At 34.5% G+C, this 25,667-nt stretch overlaps 1 protein-coding gene across 3 annotated transcripts in view; it reads right to left on the bottom strand.

The window, feature by feature from the left end:
• Positions 1 to 25,667, bottom strand: part of LOC129907620 (sorting nexin-2) — a 243,346-nt gene that overhangs the window by 84,421 nt on the left and 133,258 nt on the right. For 2 of the 3 annotated variants that reach the window (XM_055983919.1, XM_055983922.1), the window contains exon 9: positions 2,315 to 2,369. In XM_055983919.1, coding sequence (XP_055839894.1) covers positions 2,315 to 2,369 — 55 coding nt within the window. Of the gene's footprint in view, positions 1 to 2,314; positions 2,370 to 23,560; positions 23,779 to 25,667 lie in introns of those variants that run through there. The other variant, XM_055983921.1, reaches the window with a different exon arrangement.

Below are 25,667 nucleotides of genomic sequence, written 5' to 3'. Positions count from 1 at the left end.
AGGGCGAAACAGTTATTCGCGCGCCTGTCAAGAATTTCGACTTGCACAGTGTAATTGTCATGGTACTGCCAGTAATATATGTGCCCATGATTATGAAAGTGGACTAAGTCACTTTTTGCATTGTTTAAAGAAAAACTTACATAATACAGTACATAACGCTTATAAGAAACTCAAAAATTGCACAATATTTGTTTCTTATATTCTTAAAACGGATATAAGAAACAAGTTTCTTATACGGATATAAGAAACAAGTTTCTTATACACATCTACTACCCAGTAGCATGGTATAAAAAGACAAGGTATGATCATTAGAGCCGCCATCTTACAAAATGGGGTAATAAGGTTTTGACGTTTTATACTTGGCAAAGTCAAAAGCAACAAATAATTTCCAAGACAAATTTGATTACAACAACAATTTCAATAGGCAGCTGTCAAAACCTTAAGTAGCCATTTTTAAGTTTTGACAGTTCTCGATACAGAGTTTGTTCTAATGATCATACCGTCTCTTTTTTTATACCATTACCCAGTAGTATTACAAACTTATCTTCGCCTAAATATTCAATCCAATTATATAACTACATAATTATGTAGCTATTTTATATTTTTCACAGATTTCTTTTCTATTTTTTCCCGATTTAATTTATTCAAGGATTATGTATCAATTTAGTTTTAAGTGAAATATTAGCTGTGTTCCTTTGGCCTGAAGTATCTACTGCTAAGTTGTTCTGCTTGTATTCAACTCCATTTCTTCAATAGAAAAAAATGTCTTTGAATGGATTCAGATGCACTAAAAAGTACTTTGCTGAGCAACATTTTTAGCAAAGGTAAACACAGCAGGGATATAAAGAACACAAACACAACAAATAACAAATTAACCACTGAACTGAAATTCTCTTCAAATAATGTCAAACTCAAATGACATTTGCACAGGTTGCTTTGAATTTTTCTTTAGGGCTCATGTTTTTTTAGTTTCGTAATTTTTTTGAAAGTTTCTTAAATCCAACCAACTTTATGTGTGTGCAAGAAAGTCCGTGGTTTGAAAAATGTTTCTTTTATCAGTGTTTTTCTTATAAACGTGTTTCTTATAAACATATAATTCAACATACCAACATTACCATATAAATATATGGTAAAGTACACGTAGATTTTGTTCGAGTTTCTTTTAAGCGAGGTTTTCTTATAAGCGTGTTTCTTATAAGCGATAAATACTGTAATTTTCTTTTAACGATTTAATTATATTTTGTAACGAACCGAAGGTGTTATCGGCAGGATTCCCAAACTTGGATCTCACGGCTTTCCATTGGAGTTAAACCTTGAACTCCTAGAGTCCAAGTCTGAGAATCCTTTACCTCTCCAACCCATTACCACCATTACGACCTCCATGTTTACAGGAACAGGAGGCCGATCCTGGCAGCAGGAAGAAGAGGGGCACAGGCTACGGCAGCTGGCATGCTAGCGTAGCACATCCTAGCTCGTCGGAGTTCTTACTACCGTAGCGCTGTGCCGATGTTACGCATTTAACATCATGCCAAAAAAAAAATTTTAAAATCGCGAGGATTTGTAGGGTTCAACAAAAAAAAAATAGTTGAGCCCGAAATTCGTTCTATGATGGTGTGTGTGTGTGTGTGAGTGTGATTTCTCAGAGGGGGGGAGGGTCAAGGTGTTGATGACCCTCCGGAGGATTTGCCCACCCATGTATCTTCGCGATACCACCATGGCTGCTGCTTCCTCCTTATTATCGCAGCAGCCCCGAACTAATGTTATTATGTGCTTACCCTTTTATGTTGATCTCATCTGTGTCACTTCCACCCTTGACTAATTCTCTTACATAGTCATGTTAACCCTTATAAAAAAAAAATCCAGGAACATCTAAAAAAAAAAAAAAATGCTTGAAGCGACTTCCCAATTCATCATGCCACGGAGCCATCCATAGTAAGAGAAAAAAAAAAAAAAAAAAAACAGATAAAAAATTTGTTGGTTTGAGAATTCAATTAAATTAAATTTATTGTTAGGCGTTAATAATATAATTTAACTATAAAAAAAATTGTTGAATAATTAAAAATAGTTGGCAACCATGTTGCTAGTGAATTAACAATTCATAAAAAAAAATTGGATTAATTATTTTGATAAGATTTAATGATATGAATTATTTAGATTTGATTTTATATGACATACGTTTTTTTTTTGTTTTTTTCTTATTCTTATGTATATAAAAAAAAAATATAACCTAAACTCAAAACAAACTTTTTCAAATCAAATTGATTACATGCCTGTATTTTTTTTCGTTTTTACATTTAAATAAAATACCACTTACTTGTCACACGTAAAATCCGAAGAGGTGCACCGCTCTGGCATACATATGAAGGTACCTGTGAATTAAGTAATTTCTTTTTTTTTTTGTTTTTTTTTTTATAATTTAAAAATTGTTTGTTTTGAATATATATATATATTTTTTTTTTGATAACTTTTTCTTTTTTTTCCTTTTTTTTATTTTTTTATTATTTAAGGGGAGGGGATGACCTATCACTTATGAATTTTTGATTTTCTTTTAATTAAAAATTCTATTTTTTTTTTTTTTTGGTAATTAAGTATGCCTTATAGGTAATATGATATATCTAAATTAAATGTTTTTTTTTTTTCTTTTTTTTTTGTTTGTTTGCACTTAACTAATATTTATAAAATTATTTACAAATAAACACAACGAACACTTGAAAACACTGGGATTGGAAGAATTATATATATACATATAAGGGGAGTAATTAAGGGAACACGGGGGATGAATTTCACTAGGTACAGCAGCTGATGACGACGATTCGGTAACGATCCAGGTAAGTATGTAAGTATAATTGTTTATTTCGTTTATTTTATCTTTATGAAAAACATTTATTTAATATTGAATCTGTCTTAAATAATAGTAAAACTGATAGTCATATTTGTGTACTTGGAGATTTTAATCTTAGCGCATTAAACTGGGTTCATAGTGATGATTTTAAAATGTTACCATTAAATTTATCATCTGATATCGAAACTTATGTCATTGATTTTTTATTTTCTTTAAATTTAGTACAAATAAACAATAGTTTTAATTCTTTGAACTGGTTACTTGATCTTATTTTTATTTCAGATAACGTAAATGTAGTTATGGAAAAAGGTTTGCCTTTAAAAAAAAAATAATTCATCATCTTGCTACAAGCTTTCTCTGGTTTATAAATTTAGTGAAAATTATATGAATGAACTTAATTTTGCTTTTGAAAATGTAAATTGGATCAATGAAATACGGGATCTATCAGTAAGTGAGATGTTTTCAAAGTTTTTGTCAATTTTTAAGTTAAACGTCAATCAAATTATTCCTTAAGGAGTTTATTTTTCTTTCAAAATGTTTGTACGCTTCGCATATTCAATCTTTAGAGTATAAACTTAAGAACAACCCAAAATTATATTGGAAAATTTAAAACTCTAAACGAAAGTACATTGGATTTCCAACAACAATGAAATATTGCGACCATGTATCTTCAGATCCAAATATAATCGCATAATTAAGTTCATGTTGTATATACTCGTACTGACTTTGTAAAAGCCTTTAATAGGGTCAATATCAGAGTGTTATTAAAAAAAACTTTATTGTCTTGGATTTTTCGGAAATATGCTTAAGTGGTTTTATTCATATTTATTCGGGCGGAAGCAATTTGTCGCCATTATGATGTTTTTTTCAATAGCAATAATGGCCAGTTCGGGGGTTCCCGAAGGAAGCCATTTGGGCCCCGTCCTAATTTTGCTTCTTGTTAATGATTTGCATAATATTCTTAGTTTTTGCAGTTGTTTAATGTTTGCGGATGACGTCAAGTTTTATGCTGTAGTGGCTGATATAAATGATTGCTTTCTTTTTAAAAAGATCTTAACGAATTTTCAAAAAGGTGTTTTTTAAATGATTTAGGGCGATTTTGTTCACTAGAAGTTGAACATAACTTGAGGATTTTTATCTTCAACTTTCGAATTTGCTTTTGTTCACTAAAAGTTGACGTTTATAACTTTCGATTTTCAACTCGAGAGTTTATCAACTTCTCAACTTCCGGAAAAAGTAGAAGTTATGAAGCAAACTTGAGGTTTTGCATAGAAAAATTTCATGTTTTATTATAAATTTTTGTTTTAAACAATTTATCGTGGTAAAAAAAATTATTTATGGGCAAAATGGATGTTAAATAATGAACTGAAGTGGCTCGTAGAACTTTACAGATTTATTAAGCAATCAAATAATTAAAATCTAGGCGAATATCACTCATGGTTGCACTTTACATTTAATATCAAAACATTAGTTTAGATAATAATAATTCATCAAATGAATCATTAACATTTCCCACCGTTTTGTATTTATACACATATACATATACATTAGACTGGGCCAAAAAAATAAAATATTTTTTTTTTTGAAAGTAACTTCGAAAATCATGTTCAGGATGATGAAAAAAAAATTTGGTGAAAATTTGAGCCGTTAAAAAAAATTTTAAGAGGTCTATCATCGGTGTTTTTTATTTTTATACATGATATGATGTTTTACAACAGAACTGCTAGACGATCAAAGTAAAAAAAATTTCTGTTCATTTTTTCTTATATAAAATTAAATTTCCTACAAAAAAGATCCAATTGAAAATTTTCGTCAGACGAGCCGTATTCGAGTTATTAAGCTTTTTAAATCGAAGTGTTTTTTCAATTTGCCTGTTTCACTTTGGAATTTTGTGATGAGCAAATAAGTGAATAGAAAAATAAAACCTTGACAGATTCTTATAGGAAATTTAATTCTCTACAAAAAAGGTCTTGTAGTAATTTGCCCTAAATTGAGTTTTGAAGAAGTTATTCACGATTTAAATCGAGAAAAAAATTAAAAAATCAATTTTCAATTTCAAAATTTTCTAATTCACTGAAAATTCAATATTTTCAAATTAGCAAGATGTTTTCTTGTAGGGAATTAAACGTTCTATAAAAAATTCCTTGGCAGCAAATTAATTGCTTTAACCGTTTAGAAGATAATCGTATTCAAATCGCAAATGCATACTTGTCATAAGAAAACTATTGAAATCAGTGGGCATTGGTTTTGATACGAATATCTTCTTAACGGTTAAAGCAATTAATTTGCTGCCAAGGAACTTTTTATAGAACGTTTAATTCCCTACAAGAAAACATCTTGCTAATTTGAAAATATTGAATTTTCAGTGAATTAGAAAATTTTGAAATTGAAAATTGATTTTTTAATTTTTTTCTCGATTTAAATCGTGAATAACTTCTTCAAAACTCAATTTAGGGCAAATTACTACAAGACCTTTTTTGTAGAGAATTAAATTTCCTATAAGAATCTGTCAAGGTTTTATTTTTCTATTCACTTATTTGCTCATCACAAAATTCCAAAGTGAAACAGGCAAATTGAAAAAACACTTCGATTTAAAAAGCTTAATTACTCGAATACGGCTCGTCTGACGAAAATTTTCAATTAGATCTTTTTTGTAGGAAATTTAATTTTATATAAGAAAAAATGAACAGACATTTTTTTTACTTTGATCGTCTAGCAGTTCTGTTGTAAAACATCATGTCATGTATAAAAATAAAAAACACCGATGATAGACCTCTTAAAATTTTTTTTAACGGCTCAAATTTTCACCAAATTTTTTTTTCATCATCCTGAACATGATTTTCGAAGTTACTTTCAAAAAAAAAAATATTTTATTTTTTTGGCCCAGTCTAATATACATATACATATAGCTTCAGAATTTTTGGTGTCAAAAGGCACATTCAAACTTTTGCAAAAAGAAAATTATTTGCTCAAAATTCGAGTTAAAATAAAACAAAATAAAGTTAAAAGCCGATTTTAAATTATTGTTAAAACAAATTTCACATTTGAAACACAAAAATTGCACAAAATATAAAAGACATTGATATAGATGACATTGAATTGGCAGTATTTGGTTCAGCTGTCACAAATATCCTAGGGATATTTTTAAAACTGAAAGTTAGCCAACTTTTGCTTTATAAACTCGAGAGTTAAGAAAAAAATAGTGAACAAAATAGATTCTCAACTTCTGTTTTAACTCTCGAGTTTGAGTCAACTCTCAAGTTTGTTAACTTGAGAGTTTGCTTCAAGTTGAGCAATAGTGAACAAAATCGCCCTTAGAGTTAAATATTAAAAAGTGTGCTTGCATGCTTAATAATAGAACACTTTTTCATATGGTTCTATCATATACTTTACTGAATAAACCTTTGCTTGTTGTGAATGAGTTTGAAGATTTAGGGGTAGTTTTTGATGGTATTGTCTTTTGACTCTCACATAAATTTTTTAACTCAGCACTTGGATTTCTCAAAAGAAATTCTTTTGAATTTAAGGATCCTTAGGTTAGGTTAGGTTGAACGGGGTGATAATCCGACTAGTCGAGTTATCCCACTCGGATCTCGATGGATCCATTGTGATCCCCAGGGTTAGGGTGGGCAGGAGTGAGGATGGGTAAGGGATTTAAGGATCCTTACACCTTGAAATCCTTATTCTGTTAATTGGTCCGTTCTATGCTGGAATATTGTTGCATTATATGGAACCCTACAACAGCAAAAAACATCAATCGAATCGAAAAAATTCCAAAAAATTTTTTGTGCTTCGCTCTTCTTGGTTTCTTTGGAAACAATAATAATGATCGGCATTCATATGTCTCGAAATGCTTATTGCTTGGTCTTCAATCCCTAGAAGTGAGACGAAAAATGCATAGTGTCATGTTTGTTCGGGACGTATTGTGTTGTACCATTGACTGTGGCAATTTGCTTTTTCAATTTAATTTGTATGCTCCTCAGCGATCGTTAAGGTCAAGACCGTTTCTATGGGAACCAACCCATAGAACGTCCTATGCTTTAGGTGATCCAATTTCCAAATAAAGCAAATTATTTAATTTAATATATTGTAACGATGAATTTCTGAACTACTTTTGAGATAAATGTCCGAACACACTACCTACTAAACCAAAGGTAGAAATGTGAACTCACCTTAAATAATTAAGAAACTACCTACCCTCTGAACACATCCCTCGACTGCTGAATATCCCAAAAATATACCACTGGACTGGAAATATGAAGCGCCCCTCCTGGAAAGGAAGTTTCGAGAGGCAGAGACGAGAGCCTTCGGGGACATTCTCGAGTCTCGACAAGGGCGGATCCAGGATTTTTTTCTGGAGGGAGCACAAGGGACGGATTCGGAATTTCGCTCATCTGTCAGTACCAAAAGAACAAAAGAAAATAGAAAAAAATATCTCCTAAACTGGGTGAAGATCAAAACAAACCAAATTTTTCAAGGACGCGCGCAATTTTAAAGAACTGTTGTTTGTAAAAAAAAAACTCATACAAATCGATTTCAAGTGTTTTTTTGGTAGTAACGTTCTACTTTAATTTAATTTAGTGTCTAAAAATCGAAAAAATTACGGAATTTAAAATATATTTCTATGCTTTTTTTTTTGCTTTTTTGTTTTGTTGGTTTGTTTTTGCTGGTTTGTTTTGATTTTCGCCGAGTTTAAAACGTCAAAATGGTAAGTGTAAATAGAAAGAGAAGACAAGGACAAATGTTCGAACTTCCCTATTGGTAAAAAAATCAGCAATAACAGTTAGAAATAATGTGAAGTATCATACGACTGACTGACAAGAGCGAATTGTAACGACGCACAGTGCGGTATTTTGGTCTAAGACCTGGCCAAAAATATTTGGGCACATTTTCCACATCAAATAGGTACCAAATGACAAAAAAGTTATTCGGGAGGGAAAGTTTTCATTTTCTTGGTACAGTAAAAGCCACTTAAGTGCTTATCCACATACCTCCCGATTAGCCGGGAGAAAAAAAAATAGTAAAAGTCATAAAATGCACGTAAAATCCTGTGCTATAACTTTTCTTAAAGTTAGTAATTTATTCTTTATTTTATTTTTTGACTGTTGTTTCATTAAATAGTTTTGTATAAAATTTTGCAATATTATGGACATATTTATACCATTATTTAATGACCCGGTATAGTTTTTAGTCAAAGACTACATTCTAATAAATATTAAAGTTCCTACTCGTAAGAATAAAAAAAAAATGAAACACTTTTTTCCCGGGAAACCAAGTTTTTTTTTTTATTTGCATTAAAATTTTTTATATCTCAAAAATATTGTGTTCAAATTGTAGGTCTATTGGAGACAAATTGACCAAGTTATGAGTATTTTAATATTTCGGTTACGAACGTTTTAGTCCAGAGTTCAAAACTTTAAATCGTTCTCCCCACAACTATTGTTTTTAAAGCCGGTTCACCTCATAAATTCAAAGCTACTGCACCGATTCTTTTGAAATTTGGAATACTATTTCTTTACATGTTTTTAAAGGTATCCCTAGAGAAATTTTCTCAAAAACAAAATATTTATAAAAATCTATAAGTTAGGGGTGCAAACTTTGGCAAACTCTTGAAATGCGAGATTGTTCTACATATCCAGCAGTTCAATAATATGTTGCATAGGTTATGCAATGGTGTGGCGTATTGCGCTATTCTAAAAACAATAATGTTAAAAAAAAAACGAAAAAAGTGCAATTTGTTTAAGTGTGTTTTTTCAACCTATCCGTATGAAAAAATAGAGGTGCATACATACATACAATACATTTTTTTTTTAGAATACCATTCATACCTTGATTGTCGATATCAAAACTGCCCCCGTGCCCCCCTGGATCCGCCGTTGAGTCTCGGGGTTCCGGTATAAAAGGACAGTGTGGACACCGACCGGAGACAGTCACAGTGCAAGCAAGCAAGTCAGTGAGAACGGACGTGTTAGCGGACAACATACAAAAAACCACCACCATAGCAAAACCACCACCAAAAAAAAGGGATTAAATCCGACTACCTGCCAGCTACCTGGACGGATTAACCAGAAAAAGGGATAATTACCCAAATTAACTTAATCCCTAATCGTAAAGTATTTTACCGATTAGGATTAAACTTAATTATTTCCATCAATAAGGATTACCGACCCATCATAAACATGGGTAAAAAGGAAAAGCGGAAGGACGAAGCAGCCGCTACCTATGACGAATTCATAAAAAAGGTCAGAGAAGGCATTTCTTCTCATGTAAAGGAGTTTCTGCTCCAAATACATGAGAAGCTCAATGCCTTCGATGAGCCCTATACTGAAGAAGATGACCAGCAACAAGAAGATGACGACCAACAAGAAGAAGAGGATCAAGAACAGCCAGCAGAAGAACAAGAGGATCAAGAACAGCCAGCAGAAGAACAAGAGGAGGAAAAAGAAGCTCTACTGTCCGATATCGAGGACTTAGACGACATCGCCAAAACCAGACAGGTCATTGTGGATAATAATGACGCCGAAATGATCGATGCCGGACAAGAACCACCGAAAGCCCAGCCAGAATCAGACTTTATCAAGGTGATTCGAATCAAGAGGAAGAGCAGCCATGTCTTCTGAACAATTGGAGGCCAAGAAACCGACCCCATCTACACCACCACCAACGCCAACTCCATCAGCCGCAGCTGTACCAACCACCTCGTCAGCCCCAGCAACCCAAATGGACTCTGCCGCATCATCAAAACCAACCAATAGGAAGACAACAACTACCACCACCACCTTGGAAGGATCACCGAGGAAAAAACTCATGCCACCAATAGTCTGCTTCAAGTTGAACGTTGCAGAACTCCACCGACACCTAAGAGGACTGGGCATAGCTTATAAAGCCCAGAATTATAACAATGGAAAAACTGTCATTTTAACGAAGACAAAGGACAATCATAAGAGAATCTTGGAATACCTCAAGGAAAGGAAGACAGAATTCAACACCTATACCCCGAAGGAAGACAAAAAAATCCTCATGATGCTAAAAGGAGTCCATAGCACATTCGAGGTAAAGGACATAATCGAAGAACTCAAGCACGAGGGAATTAACGCGATCAACGTGAGCCCACAAAAAGGAAGGAAGGACAAGGAATACAACAACTTTGTTGTAGAATTGGACAAAGACTGCGACATCCCAGCAGTCTTCAAAAAGACACTGCTCCTGAACCAGAAAATCCACTGGGAAAAATTCAGGTCTACCACCATCACCCAGTGCAAGAACTGCCAGGCGTTTGGACATGTTGCACGAAGACCGCCAAGCCCCAGGAAACAACTCAACAGGCACCAGCAGCAACAACAACGAAGAAACAACCTGCCCCAGCACCAAAACCAGCAACGAAGACCCAGGACAAAGGAGACGTCTTTGCAGATGCTGAAAGACTATTTGGCGCTGACCTTTTCACTTTAGTGCAAAAGGCCAAGCAAATAGTCCCAAGCAACTATGCAAGCCTTGACGATAAGGCAAAATCAGTAATAATTGGCCGTCTTATCTGCCAATTATGTATATAAAAACCTTAAAAATTTTAACTTACAACGTAAACTCTATTTATTCCATAACCAGACGGGTTTCTTTAAACTTGTTTTTAAAGTCAAAGAAACCCGATATTCTTTTCTTACAGGAAACAAATTTACAGACGAGGAACAAATATCACCCAGAGGGATACCAAGTCTTCAGAGAAGACAAAACCAGCAACGGAGGAAGAGGAACCGCCATACTACTGAGGAAGCTGTTCCAAGGGGAACAGATGAAAATCACCGGACTCAACGCCACAGAAGCTACCTGCGTCATCATCAAGACATCGGAATCAGAAACCCTGATTCTGATGTCAATTTACATGAAATGCGCATCTTCTAAAGGAAACATCGAGGAGGATCTTAGAAGACTAATGGACATCGCAGACCAGCACACCCATTGCATCATTGGAGGAGATTTCAACGCCAGGCACCCCAGATGGCAGGACAGCATCAGCTCACAGCAAGGAGAAACCATTGTGGACTGGCTGGACAACAATCCACACCGACACTCACTGGCCATCGTATCACAACCAACACCCACCTTCCCGAGGACACCATCAACGCTGGACTTTTTCTTGGCATCAACGAGCATCATAAACATTCTTTCACAGTTCGAGAACTACCGCTGTGTGACACATCCATCGGATTCGGATCATCTTGCTGTGGAGCTTGATATTCGACTCAGACAGAGGATATTGACCACTCAACCTGATCAGGAGTTTCACATCAGGTATGATCGAGTCAACTGGAGACAATTCCGCGATGACACCGAGGCAAGACTTCCTGAAGTGACCAACATCGCCAACTTAACAAACACCGAAATTGACGGAGCGATTCACGGATTGGAGAATGCTGTCAACATCGCCTTGGACAACCAGAAGACCCAGAAGACATCAAAGGATAGATTCTCGAACCTCCCAGAGAATATCATCGCCATCAACAACCACAGGCAGAGGCTAAGGAAAAAGCTACAACGGATACTGCATCGGACCTACAACACGGAGAATGATGAATATAGAAGGACCTATTCGGAACTCAAATGCACCCAAGTTATGTTTGACCGGGCGGTTAAGCATTTCCAGGACTCCCAGCTACAAAGAAGACTCCAAGATATCAAACCTGGACCAGACTGCTTCAAGAAGATCAACGCCATCGTAGGAAGAAGACGACAACTCCCAGATTCTATCAGCCATGGACAGACAACAGCACACACCCCAGCAGAAAAAGCCGAAGCGTTTGCAAACCACTTCGAGGGAAACTTCACGGACAATCCACCAGTTCATCTCCCGGAATTCATGATGGAAGTAGAAGCAAGAGTGATTGAAGGACACCAGACATCACTAACTACATTCAGCGAAGAAAATCCTGCCCACAACCCCATCAACAACGACGTTTTCACCAACACCGAAGACATCCGTGAGACCATCATCACAGGAAATTCAAAGAAGTCAACAGGACCAGACGGCATTTCCAACTTTGTCTTGAAAAAGTTGCCGAACATCGCCCTCTTCCTGTTGACAGTCATCTTCAACAACTGCCTAAACAACGGCTATTTTCCGGCAGCATGGAAAACAGCAAGGATTGTTCCAGTACCAAAGAAGACCGACAGGAACACCGTGGAAGGATACAGGCCCATCTCACTACTTTGCTGTGTTAGTAAAGTACTTGAGAGTCTACTACTGAGAAAGGTAAAAAGTTTCTGCTTAGAAAGAAATATAATACCAAACTTCCAGTATGGATTCATGGGCAAGCACTCGACAATTCATCCTCTTCTTGGACTTCACAGCAACATCACCGTGGGATTGAACAAAAAGGAAACCACCGTAGCATGCCTTATAGACATCGAGAAGGCATTTGACAGCGTCTGGATCAAAGGACTCATCTTTAAGCTAATGGAATTTGGCTTTCCAGGATATCTGGTAAAAATTATCAACAATTTTCTTACTAATCGTCTCTTCTTTGTACAGGTTTCCAGCGACAAGTCAGGACTACGACCCATTAAGGCCGGAGTTCCGCAAGGGTCAAGATTAGGCCCTTTTCTCTTCAATATTTTTACAGCAGATCAACCCGAAAACCCGCCAGGCACGAGGACCAAACTGTATGCAGATGACTCCATCACTTACTCAACATCATTATCACCGGAGATAGCAGCCCGTAGAGTGCAGGAGCACATCTACAATCTCTGGAACTACTACCTCAAATGGGGATTGAAGATCAACGCCAGCAAGACGGAACTAATTTGCTTCAGACCACCACAGACAAGGACGAGGGCCCGTAGAAGGATCGCTGAAAGGAGTCGGAACATTACCATAGGATTTCCGGACAACACGGTAGTGACTACAAAGGACAAAGCCAAATACCTGGGAGTAAACTTCACCAACCGGATGAAGTTTAACAAACACGCTGCAGCCATCTTGAAGCGCGCCAGTTTTTCGTTTCACCTGGTACATCCTCTACTAAGGAAGCAGTATGGACTCTCCAAGAAGACAAAACTACTCCTCTACAAGCAGCTCATCAGGCCCGTCATCACCTATGCCTGCCCGGTCTGGTTCACAATTTCACCATCAGCCATGAAGAAGATCAAACTCTTCGAGAGGAAAATACTCAGAGTTTGCACTGGACTATATCGGAACCCCCTAACGAGGAAGTACTGGCCAAATAAGAAGCTGTACGAGGCAGCTGACATCATCCCAATCGACCAGCATATGATGGAACTATCCAGCCGAATTTTGAGGAACCTCGAAGGACATCCAAACCCGGAAGTACAACAACTGCTACAGGACGAAATTCTCACCAGCCAAAGGTACCTACACCCAAGAGCGATAATTGATGCCAGATTCCAGGATGTACTATTCAACGAAGGAAGACCATTCTACGAAAGAGCGGACAGCGGACACGACAGGGGATAAAAACCTTGAGTTATAATTAATTTTCTTATTTTATTTAACAAGACATTATTTTTTCAATTTTAATTTTCATGTATTAGATTAAGTCGACAAAAATATGTATTTATATTTTATAAAACCATCCTTTTAGCCAGTAGAAATAAGTTAGGCCCCTTCAGAGCCAACAATCTAGTAATAGTTAATTATAAGCCTAGTTTTAAGTCCATTGTATATATAAAACTTAAGCAAAATAAAAACAAACCTTAATCTGAAAAAAAAAAAATCTAAGCGCAAAACACAGTTCAACGACCGGAGACAGTTTGATTTTGAAAGTGAAAGAGTACAGTACAAAGTGAAATAAAGTGTTGGAAATTGTTAGTAGTAAATAAAGTGATTTAAAAGTGCGTTTGTTTGAGCGAATAATAAAAGTAAATTGAGTTATGGTAAAGTGTGTTTTAATTTGAACGGAAAGATACGTGGAAATTAAATAAACGAAATAAGTTTTATTGTGAACCCGAAATAAAACATTACATTGGTGTCAGAAAAGTGAAATAAAACTTATTTATTTGTGAGAATAAAATAATTTCAATAAAAAGTGCGCGTGTTTTAACAATAAACAAAGTGTAAAACATTTATAAGTAAAAGTGCTCGCGTTTAAAAAAAAAAAGTTAAAATGGGTTTAACATTAAATCAGTTAAGTTTGACTGAGCTTAAGGCGGAACTAACTAAGCGAGGTCTTCCTACTGCTGGATCGAAAAATGACCTCATTATTCGTCTGCAGGATTACTTAACCCAGATAAACGAAAATTTGGATATATTTCAATTCGAAATTGAAATGCCAGAAGAACAAGTAAGTACTAGTTCCGATATGTCGTCCATGATGGCTGTTCTCCTTGCAAAATTTGATGAACAGAAAGAACAATTAGAGGCACAACGTAATGATCAAAAGAGTGAACAACAGAATCTTCTCGAAAAAATGGAGAAACATCTAGAAGAACATCGCGATGAGCAAAAGAACCTTCTAGAAGAACAGAAAAATCTTTTAGAGGGAAGGCTTGGTGATTTCGAGAAGAAGTTCACTGCTCTTGAAGAGCGTGTCGAAGAAAACAAATAAAAGCTGTTGGCAATGGACACTAAGTTCGAAGAGAAATTACAAGACATGGCTAAAGAGTTGGACAAGGTTAGAAAAGTTAAGGCTCGAGAAAGTTCTGGTGAATATTCAAAGAAGAAGGAAATGCACCCACCAACCTTTGATGGACAAAGTTCTTGGTCGATCTACAAGAAACAGTTTAACGCAGCTGCCACTACAAATGGCTGGGATGACGAAGACAAATGTATAGCGCTGACTCTTGCTCTTAGAGGTCCTGCTGCTGAGTTATTACAAACTTTACCAGCAGAAAAGAATGGTAACTTTAACGTTCTTGTTCAGGTAATTGAAAAACGCTTTGGAGATGGTCATATGCAAGAAGTCTTCCGCGTCCAACTGAATACAAGAGTCCAGAAAAGAGGAGAATCTCTGCAACAACTCCAAGCAGATATTGAAAGGTTAGCTTAACTGGCATATCCGAAAGCAAGAGACGACAATATCAATCAGTTTGCGACAGAAGCCTTTGTTCGTGCTGTATCTGATATAAATCTTCAGCGAGCTATTCCAATAGCTGGAAAACGTTCCCTACCAGAAGCATTAGCGTTCGCCCATACTATGGAAGCAGCAGAACAGGCTTCTCAAGGCGTTCATCGGGTAAAAAAAGTTACAGTGGAGGAATGCTCTTGACAAAAACTCGCATTCCAAAGAAACCAGCGAGACGGAGCTGCTCGATGCTGGAACTGTAACAAGACTGGACATCTCCAGCGGCAGTGCAGATTGCCACCAAGAAGAACTCCTTGCCAACACTGTGGAAACAGGAATATTGCCCAACAACCGGTAAGCGATACAACCAACACTAATTTCCCATTCGGGAAACGAATAAGAACCGACTTCGAGGGGCAGAAGCTGGTTTGTGGTATCGATGGCCCCAGAACCACAATTCAAGTCTCACAGACTAAACGAGACAACAAAAGTCTGACAGTGGAGGCAACCATAAACAACAAACAACACGTGGCTACAATTATTGAATTGGTGTAAATGACATGGCTACATAACATCAACAGCTACCGTCTGAAGACCGCAACAGGAGAAGCAGCAAGGGTGTACGGTGAAGTTCGTCTTACGATCCGTATGGCAGAACTAGAGTTTTCGCATGAGTTTTTGGTGACAGATATATGTGACGAGTGCCTCATTGGAATCGACTTCATGAAGGAGCATGGAATCATTTTGGATATCGGTAATTAAATACTAAAAAACACTAAAATCACTTGTTTTTGACCCAAAGTGTATAATATTTGATAGAGCTAAAGGCTATAATATACATCATGTTTTAGCTAATACTCTTTTCTGTCTCAAAATTGTCGGGTGCCACCCCGCAAATGCAGACAAGTACTCGGCAACCATACTCAAATGCTAAAAAACATTAAAAATTACTTGTTTTTTAGCCAAAGTGTAATATTTGATAGAGTTAAAGGCTTAATATACATCATATTTTAGCTAAGACTCCCCTCTATCTAAAAAATGTCGGGTGCCACCTCGCAAATGCAGACAAGTACTCGGCAACCCTACTCAAATGTTAAAAAAGAAGTGATTTTAGTGTTTTTTTTTTTTGCATTTGAGTAGGGTTGCCGAGTACTTGTCTGCATTTGCGAGGTGGCACCCAACATTTTTAAGAGAGAAGAATGTCTTAGCTAAAAAATTATGAAAGCTATAAACAAACCTCTTTTAATAATGATTTAAAATTTGACCAGTGTCAACCTCTTTCCGCTCATCTCCCTCCTTGTATACGAACAACGGATTGTTGTCATACGAATAGAGTTGGAGAAAAAGACAAGGAAATCGAATGAACAATAACAGATTTGTGTGAGTTAATAAAAATGCTAGTCGGTTCAAGTAAACTTGATAATTGGAAAACCTGTTTGGGGTTATGAATTCACAAGTGGCAGCGATGGTGCGATACATTGTGCGTCGGCCTTCCAACCGCTTGGTCGTGAGTTTAAGCCGTAAGCGACTTAGCACCAATGAAAGGAGTCTGATGATCGGGTTGGTCCCCGTGAAATAGCTATAACTCCTGCCTATGAACTTGGTGGTAACAAAGTTTTTGTTGTTAATTCAAAACCTTCAATATAAATTGATTACACAAGCAGCTGCTCTGCAAGTATGAAAGCTATACACAAACCGCTTCTTAAGTGATTTTAGTGTTTTTTAGCATTTGAGTAGGGTTGCCGAGTACTTGTCAGCAATTGCGAGGTGGCACTCGACATTTTTAAGATGGAAGAAAGTCTTAGCTAAGATATTATGTATGTTATAGCCTTTAACACTTTCAAATATTAAACACTTTGGCTAAAAAATAAGTGATTTAAGTGTTTTATTATAATTTAAGTAAGGTTGCCGAGGTCTTGTCTGCATTTGCGAGGTAGAACCCGACATTTTTAGATAGAGGAGAGTCTTAGCTAAAACATGATGTATATTATAGCCTTTAATATTACACACTTTGGCTAAAAAACAATTGATTTTAGTTGTTTTTAGCATTTGAATAGGGTTGCCGAGTACTTGTCTGGTTATGATGTATAGTTTAGCTTTCTAGTGCATAAAAAGTTATACTGTTTTGTTCAAAGAAGATTTTTGTCAGTGTTGTTTTCATTTGAATGGGGTTGCCACATTTGTAAGGTTACGTTCTTTATGTTATTTTATTATTTTTTCTTGCTATTTTACTTTCGTTTGGCATTTCAAAAATTTTTTTATCTGGCCAAGCAACAAAGATATGAATGTATTAGTTATGTGATAATTTTTCTTTTAAAATGGGGTTCCCATTTTAGAAGTGGGAACCCTATTTTTTTTATTTTCAGTATCAACTTATCTTTCATTTGACACCAAATTTAAGTAACTTGACGGTCGCCGCTTGGACTATAAGGGCGCATGAATGGAAAGATGTATCTGAGAATAATTTTAGTTCATTTCATTTTTATTTATTTCAAAAGCCGTGAGATTAAATCTCATTTATGACTTAAAAGTACGTATATACCTAATACAAATTCAGTTCTTATGCTAAAAAAAAAAACTATATAAACAAAATTCTATTCATATTTACATATTTACAAACATTTTTGAAAATCTTAAAAGAAAAAATAATAAACTTCAAATAAGAAAAGAAAACAAATATCTTTTAATAATTATTTAATATACGAATAAAGCGTGAAAACGCAAAGCTGTGTCTGGGTTTTGTATATGTTGTTAATTATTAATTTAAAAATGTATTTGCAAATCTCAACTACAAAATGTGACATCTTAGATAAACCAAAAATACAGTGTGATAGATGTGACACATGATCGAATCTTCTTAAAGAATGCACGAAACGAATGCAAGAATTAAATGCTACATTTAATTTCTGTTTACTTACTGAATCCATTCCACTATATAAAGGGGAACCATAAGTTATAATCGGAGCTAAAAGAGTTTTTACCACCAGCATTAGTCGTGTTGCCTGTGGTATATATATTGAAAATTGCCACAAGCGTCTGAGACCTCCGTAAATGCCACAAATTACTTTTTTACATGATCAGACCAGGTAAGGACTTTGTTAAAAATAAAGCCCAAATTCTTAACGGAAGAACTGTATGCAATTGAGTGGCCATTTAAAACTAATCTAGGATAACTCGAGTCATCTAAATTGTGTTTATAGATATTTGTGATTTGCTCGGGTTCAAGACTAAATCATTGTTAATGGTCCACTCATGAATGTTTTTGAAATCATTTAATATTACAGACTGCGTCTTCAACTAGACCGATCGAGAACGGTAAATAAATTTGCAAGTCATCGGCATAAAGATGATACTTACAGTTATTAATAACTTCTACAACATCATTAATAAACATGCTAAAAAGAATTGGGCCCAATAATGAGCCTTGAGGAACACCTGCTGTAAGGTCTACAAAATCAGATACTAAAGATCCAACACATACAGCTTGTTTTCGGTTCGACAAATAACTGTTTATCAGTTTTAAGGCGCATCAGAAATTAAATTTAACTTTTAGCTTATGAATAAGGATTGAATGATTAACAGACCCAAAAGCATTTGAAAAATCCAGCAAACATAAAACAGATGCTTTGTCTGCATTCATTGCAACCCGCAAATCATCCCGAACTTTTAAAACAGCAGAGACGCAACTGTGCATTTTCCGAAATCCAGATTGAAACGGCGACAAAAGATTGTAAAGTTCAACGTACTCTGAAACTTGTTTGAACATTATTTTCTCCAAACCTTTCGAAAGAAACGGAAGAATGCTAATAGGCCGAAAGTTAGACAAATCATTAGAACTGCCCTTCTTACGTAAAGGAATAACTTTTGCTGCCTTCCAGGCAAATTGGAAAAACTGACTTGGTCAAACAATCGTTATAAATGTTGGTAAAGCTGGGAAGAAGTGCTGTTGCAATAGTCGGATAAATTTGGGTGAAATATTGTCCAAAGCAATAGCATTAGAACTAATTGAAGATAGAGAATTTAAACACTCTTCAGGTGAAACACAGCCAAAAGAAAAGGATCCATCAGCAGTGTTTGAGGAAGATGTTTCATTTGTTCGCAGACTGTTATTGACGGACAGACTGACAGACGCGGCAAAAAAATTATTCAAATTCAGCCCTATGATGGTAGCCGATCGGAAAAATATCCGATCGGAGAAAAGTTCCGATCGGAAGATTTTTGTATTCACGGTACCCGAATTTGAGAAGAAAAATTGACGTCAAACAACACACTTATTTTCCAATTTTTTTGGTTTTTATATTTTTCGGATAATATTTCACGTTTGATTTTCTGTCGGGAAGAATCGGAAAGAAAAAAAGCGCAAAGCACAACCCGTCGCAAATACTTTGACAGTTCACTGCATAGCATCGCATGTATTTGAAATTTTCAACGCACGTAAGATTTTTTTTCGTAGATTTGTCCGAATTTACTGTCGGAAGGGTTAAAATCATATGAAAATTGAAAAATTCGTACAAATCGGATACAATTTTCTTCCGATCGGCTACCATCATAGGGCTGATTATTTGCGAAATCAAGATCTTCAAAAGCTTCTAAACTAGGTTTGCAAACCGTTCCTAGGTTTTTCAAATTGTTCTACAATATTTTGGTGGAATTTCTTGATGTGTTCAATTTGTCCAGGTAATATGTATTTTTAGAATCTCTAATACATTTAACGACTCTATTCCTACATGATTTATAAAGTTCCCAGTCATTTAATGCTCTAGTATTTTTGTACACCCTGTACAAGAAATTTCTCTCACTGATTAAAATACTTATTTCTGGTGTAAGCCTAGGACAGTTGTTATTTGCAAGTTTTCTCTTGATTGAAACATATTTTTCATATAAGTATTTTAATAAGTTAGTTAAAAATTCAACTTTTAAGTCAATTGAAGAAGAATATCTAAAAGAATGCCAATCGATTTGTAAAACTCCTTGGGAAAGTTCTTCCAAATTGATGTTTTTAAAATCTCTGTAAAATATAAATTTATTTTCATTGGAACTTTCAACCACTGCATCATAAATTAAATAAGTTAAGTCATGATCAGCAACACCATGGGTTGGATTAAAAAACAAAACTTTTGATAGCAGTTCCACTTGTAAGTGTAAATCTTGTAGGAAAATAACTAACAATATGCAAACTGAGGGAATCAAAAATGTTTTCCAAATGGTTACATGCAGATGAGGTAATACTCACGTCAACATTCAAGTCACCACATAAAATTATATTTTCGTATCGGGCACTATACCTAGACAAAAAATGATTCAAAATCTTCAAATGGAAAACGTCCTGGATGTCTATACACGCTGTTAATTAAAACTTTTTCATGATGCAAAACAATTTCTACTAAAAGGCACTGAATATCATTAGTTTTTAAAAAATCTAAGCACACAGCTTGAATTTCATTACGCACATAAACCATAACTCTAGAAGAACGCACATCACCATCACATCGAAACAGTCGGTAGCCTTCAATATTCAGCTCCCAGTCTTCAATTAAGTTCTTTGAACTACAACAGTCGGAAAAAGTATTTTGACAAAATGAACATTTTTCTAACTGATGAGAATAATCTGTAACGGTTAAACATAAAATAAGGAAGTTGACGGTTATTTATTAAGTATATAATGGTGAATCTCACGATGGTCAATGTCAGTCATTTAGTTGGTATTATGCTTCGAGGCTGCATTTTTTGTATAAAAAGTATTAATTTTTGAGGGAAAAAAGTATTTTGACAAACGTTCTTTTTCAACGTTGGTAAGGTAACGTAATACATTTTACGTGTTTCAAGCACGTATACAACTGACAGACTAGTTAAGGCCCCTATTTGTAAAAAATTGGGCAAAATGGCGGAACTTAACATTGAAATTAGTGCATCTTCTGTTGAAAGTCATAACTTCTGTGTGTCTGTTAAAAAATCTGTGGAGAACTGAATTTATCGCGGGAAATTAAAAATTACCAAATACACAAACACAAAAATATAATTATACTATTCAAAATTTACCACAAATGGACAAAAAATGAAAAAAATGCACTAAGAAATATTGAAGCATTTTCAGTTAGAAAAATGTTCATTTTGTCAAAATACTTTTTCCGACCATTGTAGTTGATAAATAAGTTTCAGACAAACAAACTATATCAGTTGTTACCGATTGAAATAACAATCTCAATTGATCAATCTTTGAGATAACGCTTCGAATATTCATATGACAAACTCTTTAACCCGAAGAACGCGATGAAAAAATATTCAACATTGTGTTCCCAAAGTCACCATCATTAATTAATCTACAATTAATGCCAGGATTAGAGGAATTGCTTGGACTATTCATAATAATAGTAAAAGAAATAATAATAAGAAATATGAATACCAAAATAGATCCAAATAATGCAGAGACAACCTACCAGAAACAGCTTTTTCGTCAAAATCAAAAATAAAAAAATTATTTTATATTAAGAACTAGCTGACCCGGCGGACTTCGTTCCACCTTTTCTAGTATTTATTTCCAATTTTTGACTCTATAGTGTGTGAACCTTTTCCAATAAAAACACAAATCGATTCTCAACAAATCTAATACCTATGTACATAAAATTCTTGTGCCGAAGTGTTTCTTATGAAACTCCTCCGAAACGACTGAACCGATTTTTATGAAATGAAAATTTGCTCTAAGACTATATTGTTTTTGCGCAAAACGAATACCAAAGATCACTTTCACATTCGCTTTCCCAGTTGACACCAAAAAATTCCAATTAAAAAAACTGACCAAATCGTAATAACACTCCAAATACCAACCAATAATAAAATTTGTCATTTTTCCCCGTTTTCCACAAAATGTGATTTATTTGACATTACAATGATCAAACATTCATATTTTTCGACATACATATAAAAAATGTTTCACAATAATAAAACACTTTGATTTTCAACAAAAAATTGCGAGTAAAAAACATTGGTTGGTCTTATAATGTTTAAAATTTAGAGTTGTATGTATTTTTCAATAGTGAATTATAAAAAAATTTAAAAAAAAATATTTTCTCACAATTAAAGAAAAAAAGTTTATGGTGGACCAACCTTACCATTTATGTGTATTAAAAATAGATGTTAGCCGATTCTCAGACCTACCCGATATGTGTACAAAATTTCATATAAATCGGTCCGGCAGTTTCGGAGGAGTTTGATAACTAACACTGCGACACGAGATTTTTATATATTAAGAATATTTAATACAAGATATATAAAGAAATTATTGTAAATGTTTGAATATTAATGCAAATTAAATTAAGAAATGTAAATAAATGGATAAAATTTAAAAATGCAATTAGTTATATTTAGCTTTTTTGTTTGTTAAGAAAAAGTCACATCAAGCACGAGCAGCGGCAGCAACAACAGGAAGAAGCAATCGATGTAAATCATCCAAATGGTTAATTTTTATAAACTGGTCAGTTGGCTTGATTTTGACAGCGACAACTCCATTGAAAGATTGCGCAGAAAACATTTTTTTTTTTAACTTCATAGCAGCTTTACGAATAAGAAGTGCACTTCCAGAAAGGCATTCAAAGGCTCCAATAGCACGATTGGAAGAAAAACTAATTTTCTCAAGTGTGACCGGAGCAGCGGCAAAGAAACTTTTAAGAAATTTGATGCGTTCACCTTGAGAATGCAATTTAACAACAACGGGGGCAGACTGTTGATCATGATGCATGCCTTCGGGCTTTCCTTTAGAAGTATTCTTTTTTAAACGAAAGACATCGAAGGAACCCAATGTATATTTTGTGATTTCACAGATTTTATTCACAATATTTTGTAGAGATTCATTAAGACTCTCAGGTATCCCCGTCAAAAACAAATGACACTTGCGTACTTCATTTTCAAGCTTGTTGATTTTATAGTTAAGAGCAAGCAAGCCACATTGGTAAACACTGATGTCAAGTTTTTTATTAACCTCACTTTTAAGTTTGCATATTTCATTATCGAAATTATTCGAAAAAGAATCTATTTTTTGATTAAGAGTGAGGAGATTATTATTAACCATTGATAGATGCAACTTTTCAATCATTTGGTCTTCATTCATAAGAGCAAGCAAGTCACATTGGTAAACACTGATGAAGTTTTTTATTAACCTCACTTTTAAGTTTGCATATTTCATTATCGAAATTATTCGAAAAAGAATCCATTTTTTTATTTAGAGTTAGGAGATTATTATTAACCTGTGATTTAAAGTCCTTTACTTCTTGTTTGAAGCCAATCATTTGACTGTCCATTGAAAGATGCAACTTTTCAATAATTTTGGCAAGGTCTTCATTGGATGTTCAGTTTATTGACACTTTATAATGCAGAAAACAATTAATAATAAAATTGTGAAGACTTTGATCACAAAAACTTGTAATAAATAGTTTATAAAATAAATTAAATTAATTAATTGCCGGAGCTAGATAAGCACGTGTACTACTCGTTTGACATTTTGCACATTCCGTTCGATCTGTTTCGGTGTAGCTAAAACTAAAAAAGATTGCAACTCTAGCCACCAGACCTGGTGGTACCACCTTCAAATATAACAACATATTCAATATTACAACAAAGATATACATACCTCCGCTCAGATCACTCAGTAAATAAAAGCACAAGAACACCTGCATTCCTGCTCAAAAATATTTTTGACTGCACGAAAGTATAACTTTAGGTGTAAATATTCATTTATTTTTTTAAATTATTTCCACAATTTATTTTTTTTTATCAATTTTTGAATAGACTTGCAAATGTATTATATAATTAATTGTATAAATCATTTATAAGATTCAGGAATGTTTTCAGCCCTCTATTATAACTTGGGTCCCTGAGTCACATAATTTCATGAGCAGAAGGAGCAAAGGCTTCCCAATAGCCAATGAGCTTAAAATAGAATACAATAAAAAAATTACTTATAAAGAATACTTCAAATTAAATAACAGAAAATTTTAAATGCGTTTCGGATCTGTGATTTTAAGGCCGTTCATGAATTGGGTTAAATATTTAGTCGAAGATAAATTACTGACACTATTGGGGTGAAAAGATAAATGTTCAGCTGTCAAAAATTTATCACAGGACGACGCGTGTTGGAAGTATCAACACACATATGTAAATTGTTTTTAACACCATTAATTCTTTTGTTTTACATACTAAAAAACTATTAATACTCCAGTCAAAGCGTCGGCAAAAAGGGCCTAACCTTGCGCACAGAGGCACTGTCAGTTTTTATTTCATGGATCGATAGGGGTATATTTAAAAGGCTTAAACCCAATTTCTCACCACCTGATCATTATCAGAAAAATGCATAAAGCAATATTTGTAGATAATTTTATGACGAACAGATTTTCCATAGACCCCTATTGACCTCCCAGCAACAGGTCACGAGATATATGCGAAAAACTGATTTTCGTGACCTTTTGACCTCTATAACTTCTAACGCGGACGCGATATCAATGTCGATTTTTCACATCTTCATAACAACGCCGTAACGAAGGTCTATACCAAAATCGAGCCCAGTAGGAATTTTTCGGCAGATTGGGATAAAAAATGCCTAAAATTACTGGGCTATTGCTCCAGTATGTCGTAGACCAAAAAATTAACATTCATTCTCTTCCTTATAATATTTTCTATCGTTGTATGTAATTTCATTGTATCAAAGTGAGTTACTACAAAATGGCAGCCAGTTAAAGTCAAATTCTAGTTGTTAAAAAACACATTTTCGTTTTTATTTCGAAAAAAGCTTATATTATGGTCAATGGTTTTCTAACTTATTTTGTAGTCCTCTTAATTTCCTGCATTTTACAAAAAAATCAACTCTTTATCACCAAAGATGACCGAGCAATTGATAAATGAACGCACGAAAAACCGGTGCGAAACCACCCAAAAATATGGTTTTTTGGGAATAACTCGACTTCAGAATGTCCTACGACAAAAAATAAAGCTATTGATTGTTCGTTACATCATTTTCTTTCTATTTGGTGCACATTTTTTTTGTTGAAACAAATAAAAAATAAGTAATATTAAGTCAAAGACGTTTTTTTGTTAAGCAAACTCTTGCCTTATTATATTGTAAACGGTACAAGTATTGGCTAACAAAATAAAATATTGTTGTAGTCCTTTAAATTATCTACAGTTAAAAAAAAAATTAGCTCTCTACGACCCACTATCGATCCATGAAATATAAACTGACAGTGCCTCTGTGCACAAGGTAAAATGACGCTTTGACTGGAGTATAAGCCACGTCAAAAATGTTTCTTTTTGTTTTAAGTTTTAGAGAGGTTCAGAGTCTGAATAGTAAAAAAAAATTGCATTTCTTTTTTGTTCAGAGCGTTCACAGCCTCAAAATGTGTGTATTTTTTTGTTCAGAAATCGTTCAGAGCACGAACTACGAGCTCCGAAAGAGTAGACCGAACATTCTGAGTAAAACCTGAACGCTTTACGTCAATGAAAAAAAAAAAAAACAAACAAAATATGCACAATCAGAATTAAAATGGCTCCTGAAGCTGTCGGCTCCGATGCAGTTGGTAAGATTACATCAAACTATGTTGTTTTTAATTATTAAAACATAATTTATTTTTCTTTGTTGGGTTTTTACAACTATGAATTGACAAAATGTCATTTGGTGACAGTTTGTTCTCAAATCCCTTTCAATATGAATTCAGAGCGCTCAGAACATGTTCAGTTCAGAGAATGTTCAGAGCGTGCTCAGATTGCTCAAACTCTGTTCAGAGCTTTCTTCTGAACTTAAAAAGAAAAACATCTATAGTATAAGA

Source organism: Episyrphus balteatus, chromosome 1 (assembly GCF_945859705.1).
Source record: "Episyrphus balteatus chromosome 1, idEpiBalt1.1, whole genome shotgun sequence".
Lineage (NCBI taxonomy): Eukaryota > Metazoa > Arthropoda > Insecta > Diptera > Syrphidae > Episyrphus > Episyrphus balteatus.
The sequence above is the reverse complement of the archived record's forward strand: the minus strand, read 5'-3'. Positions and strand labels throughout refer to the sequence as shown.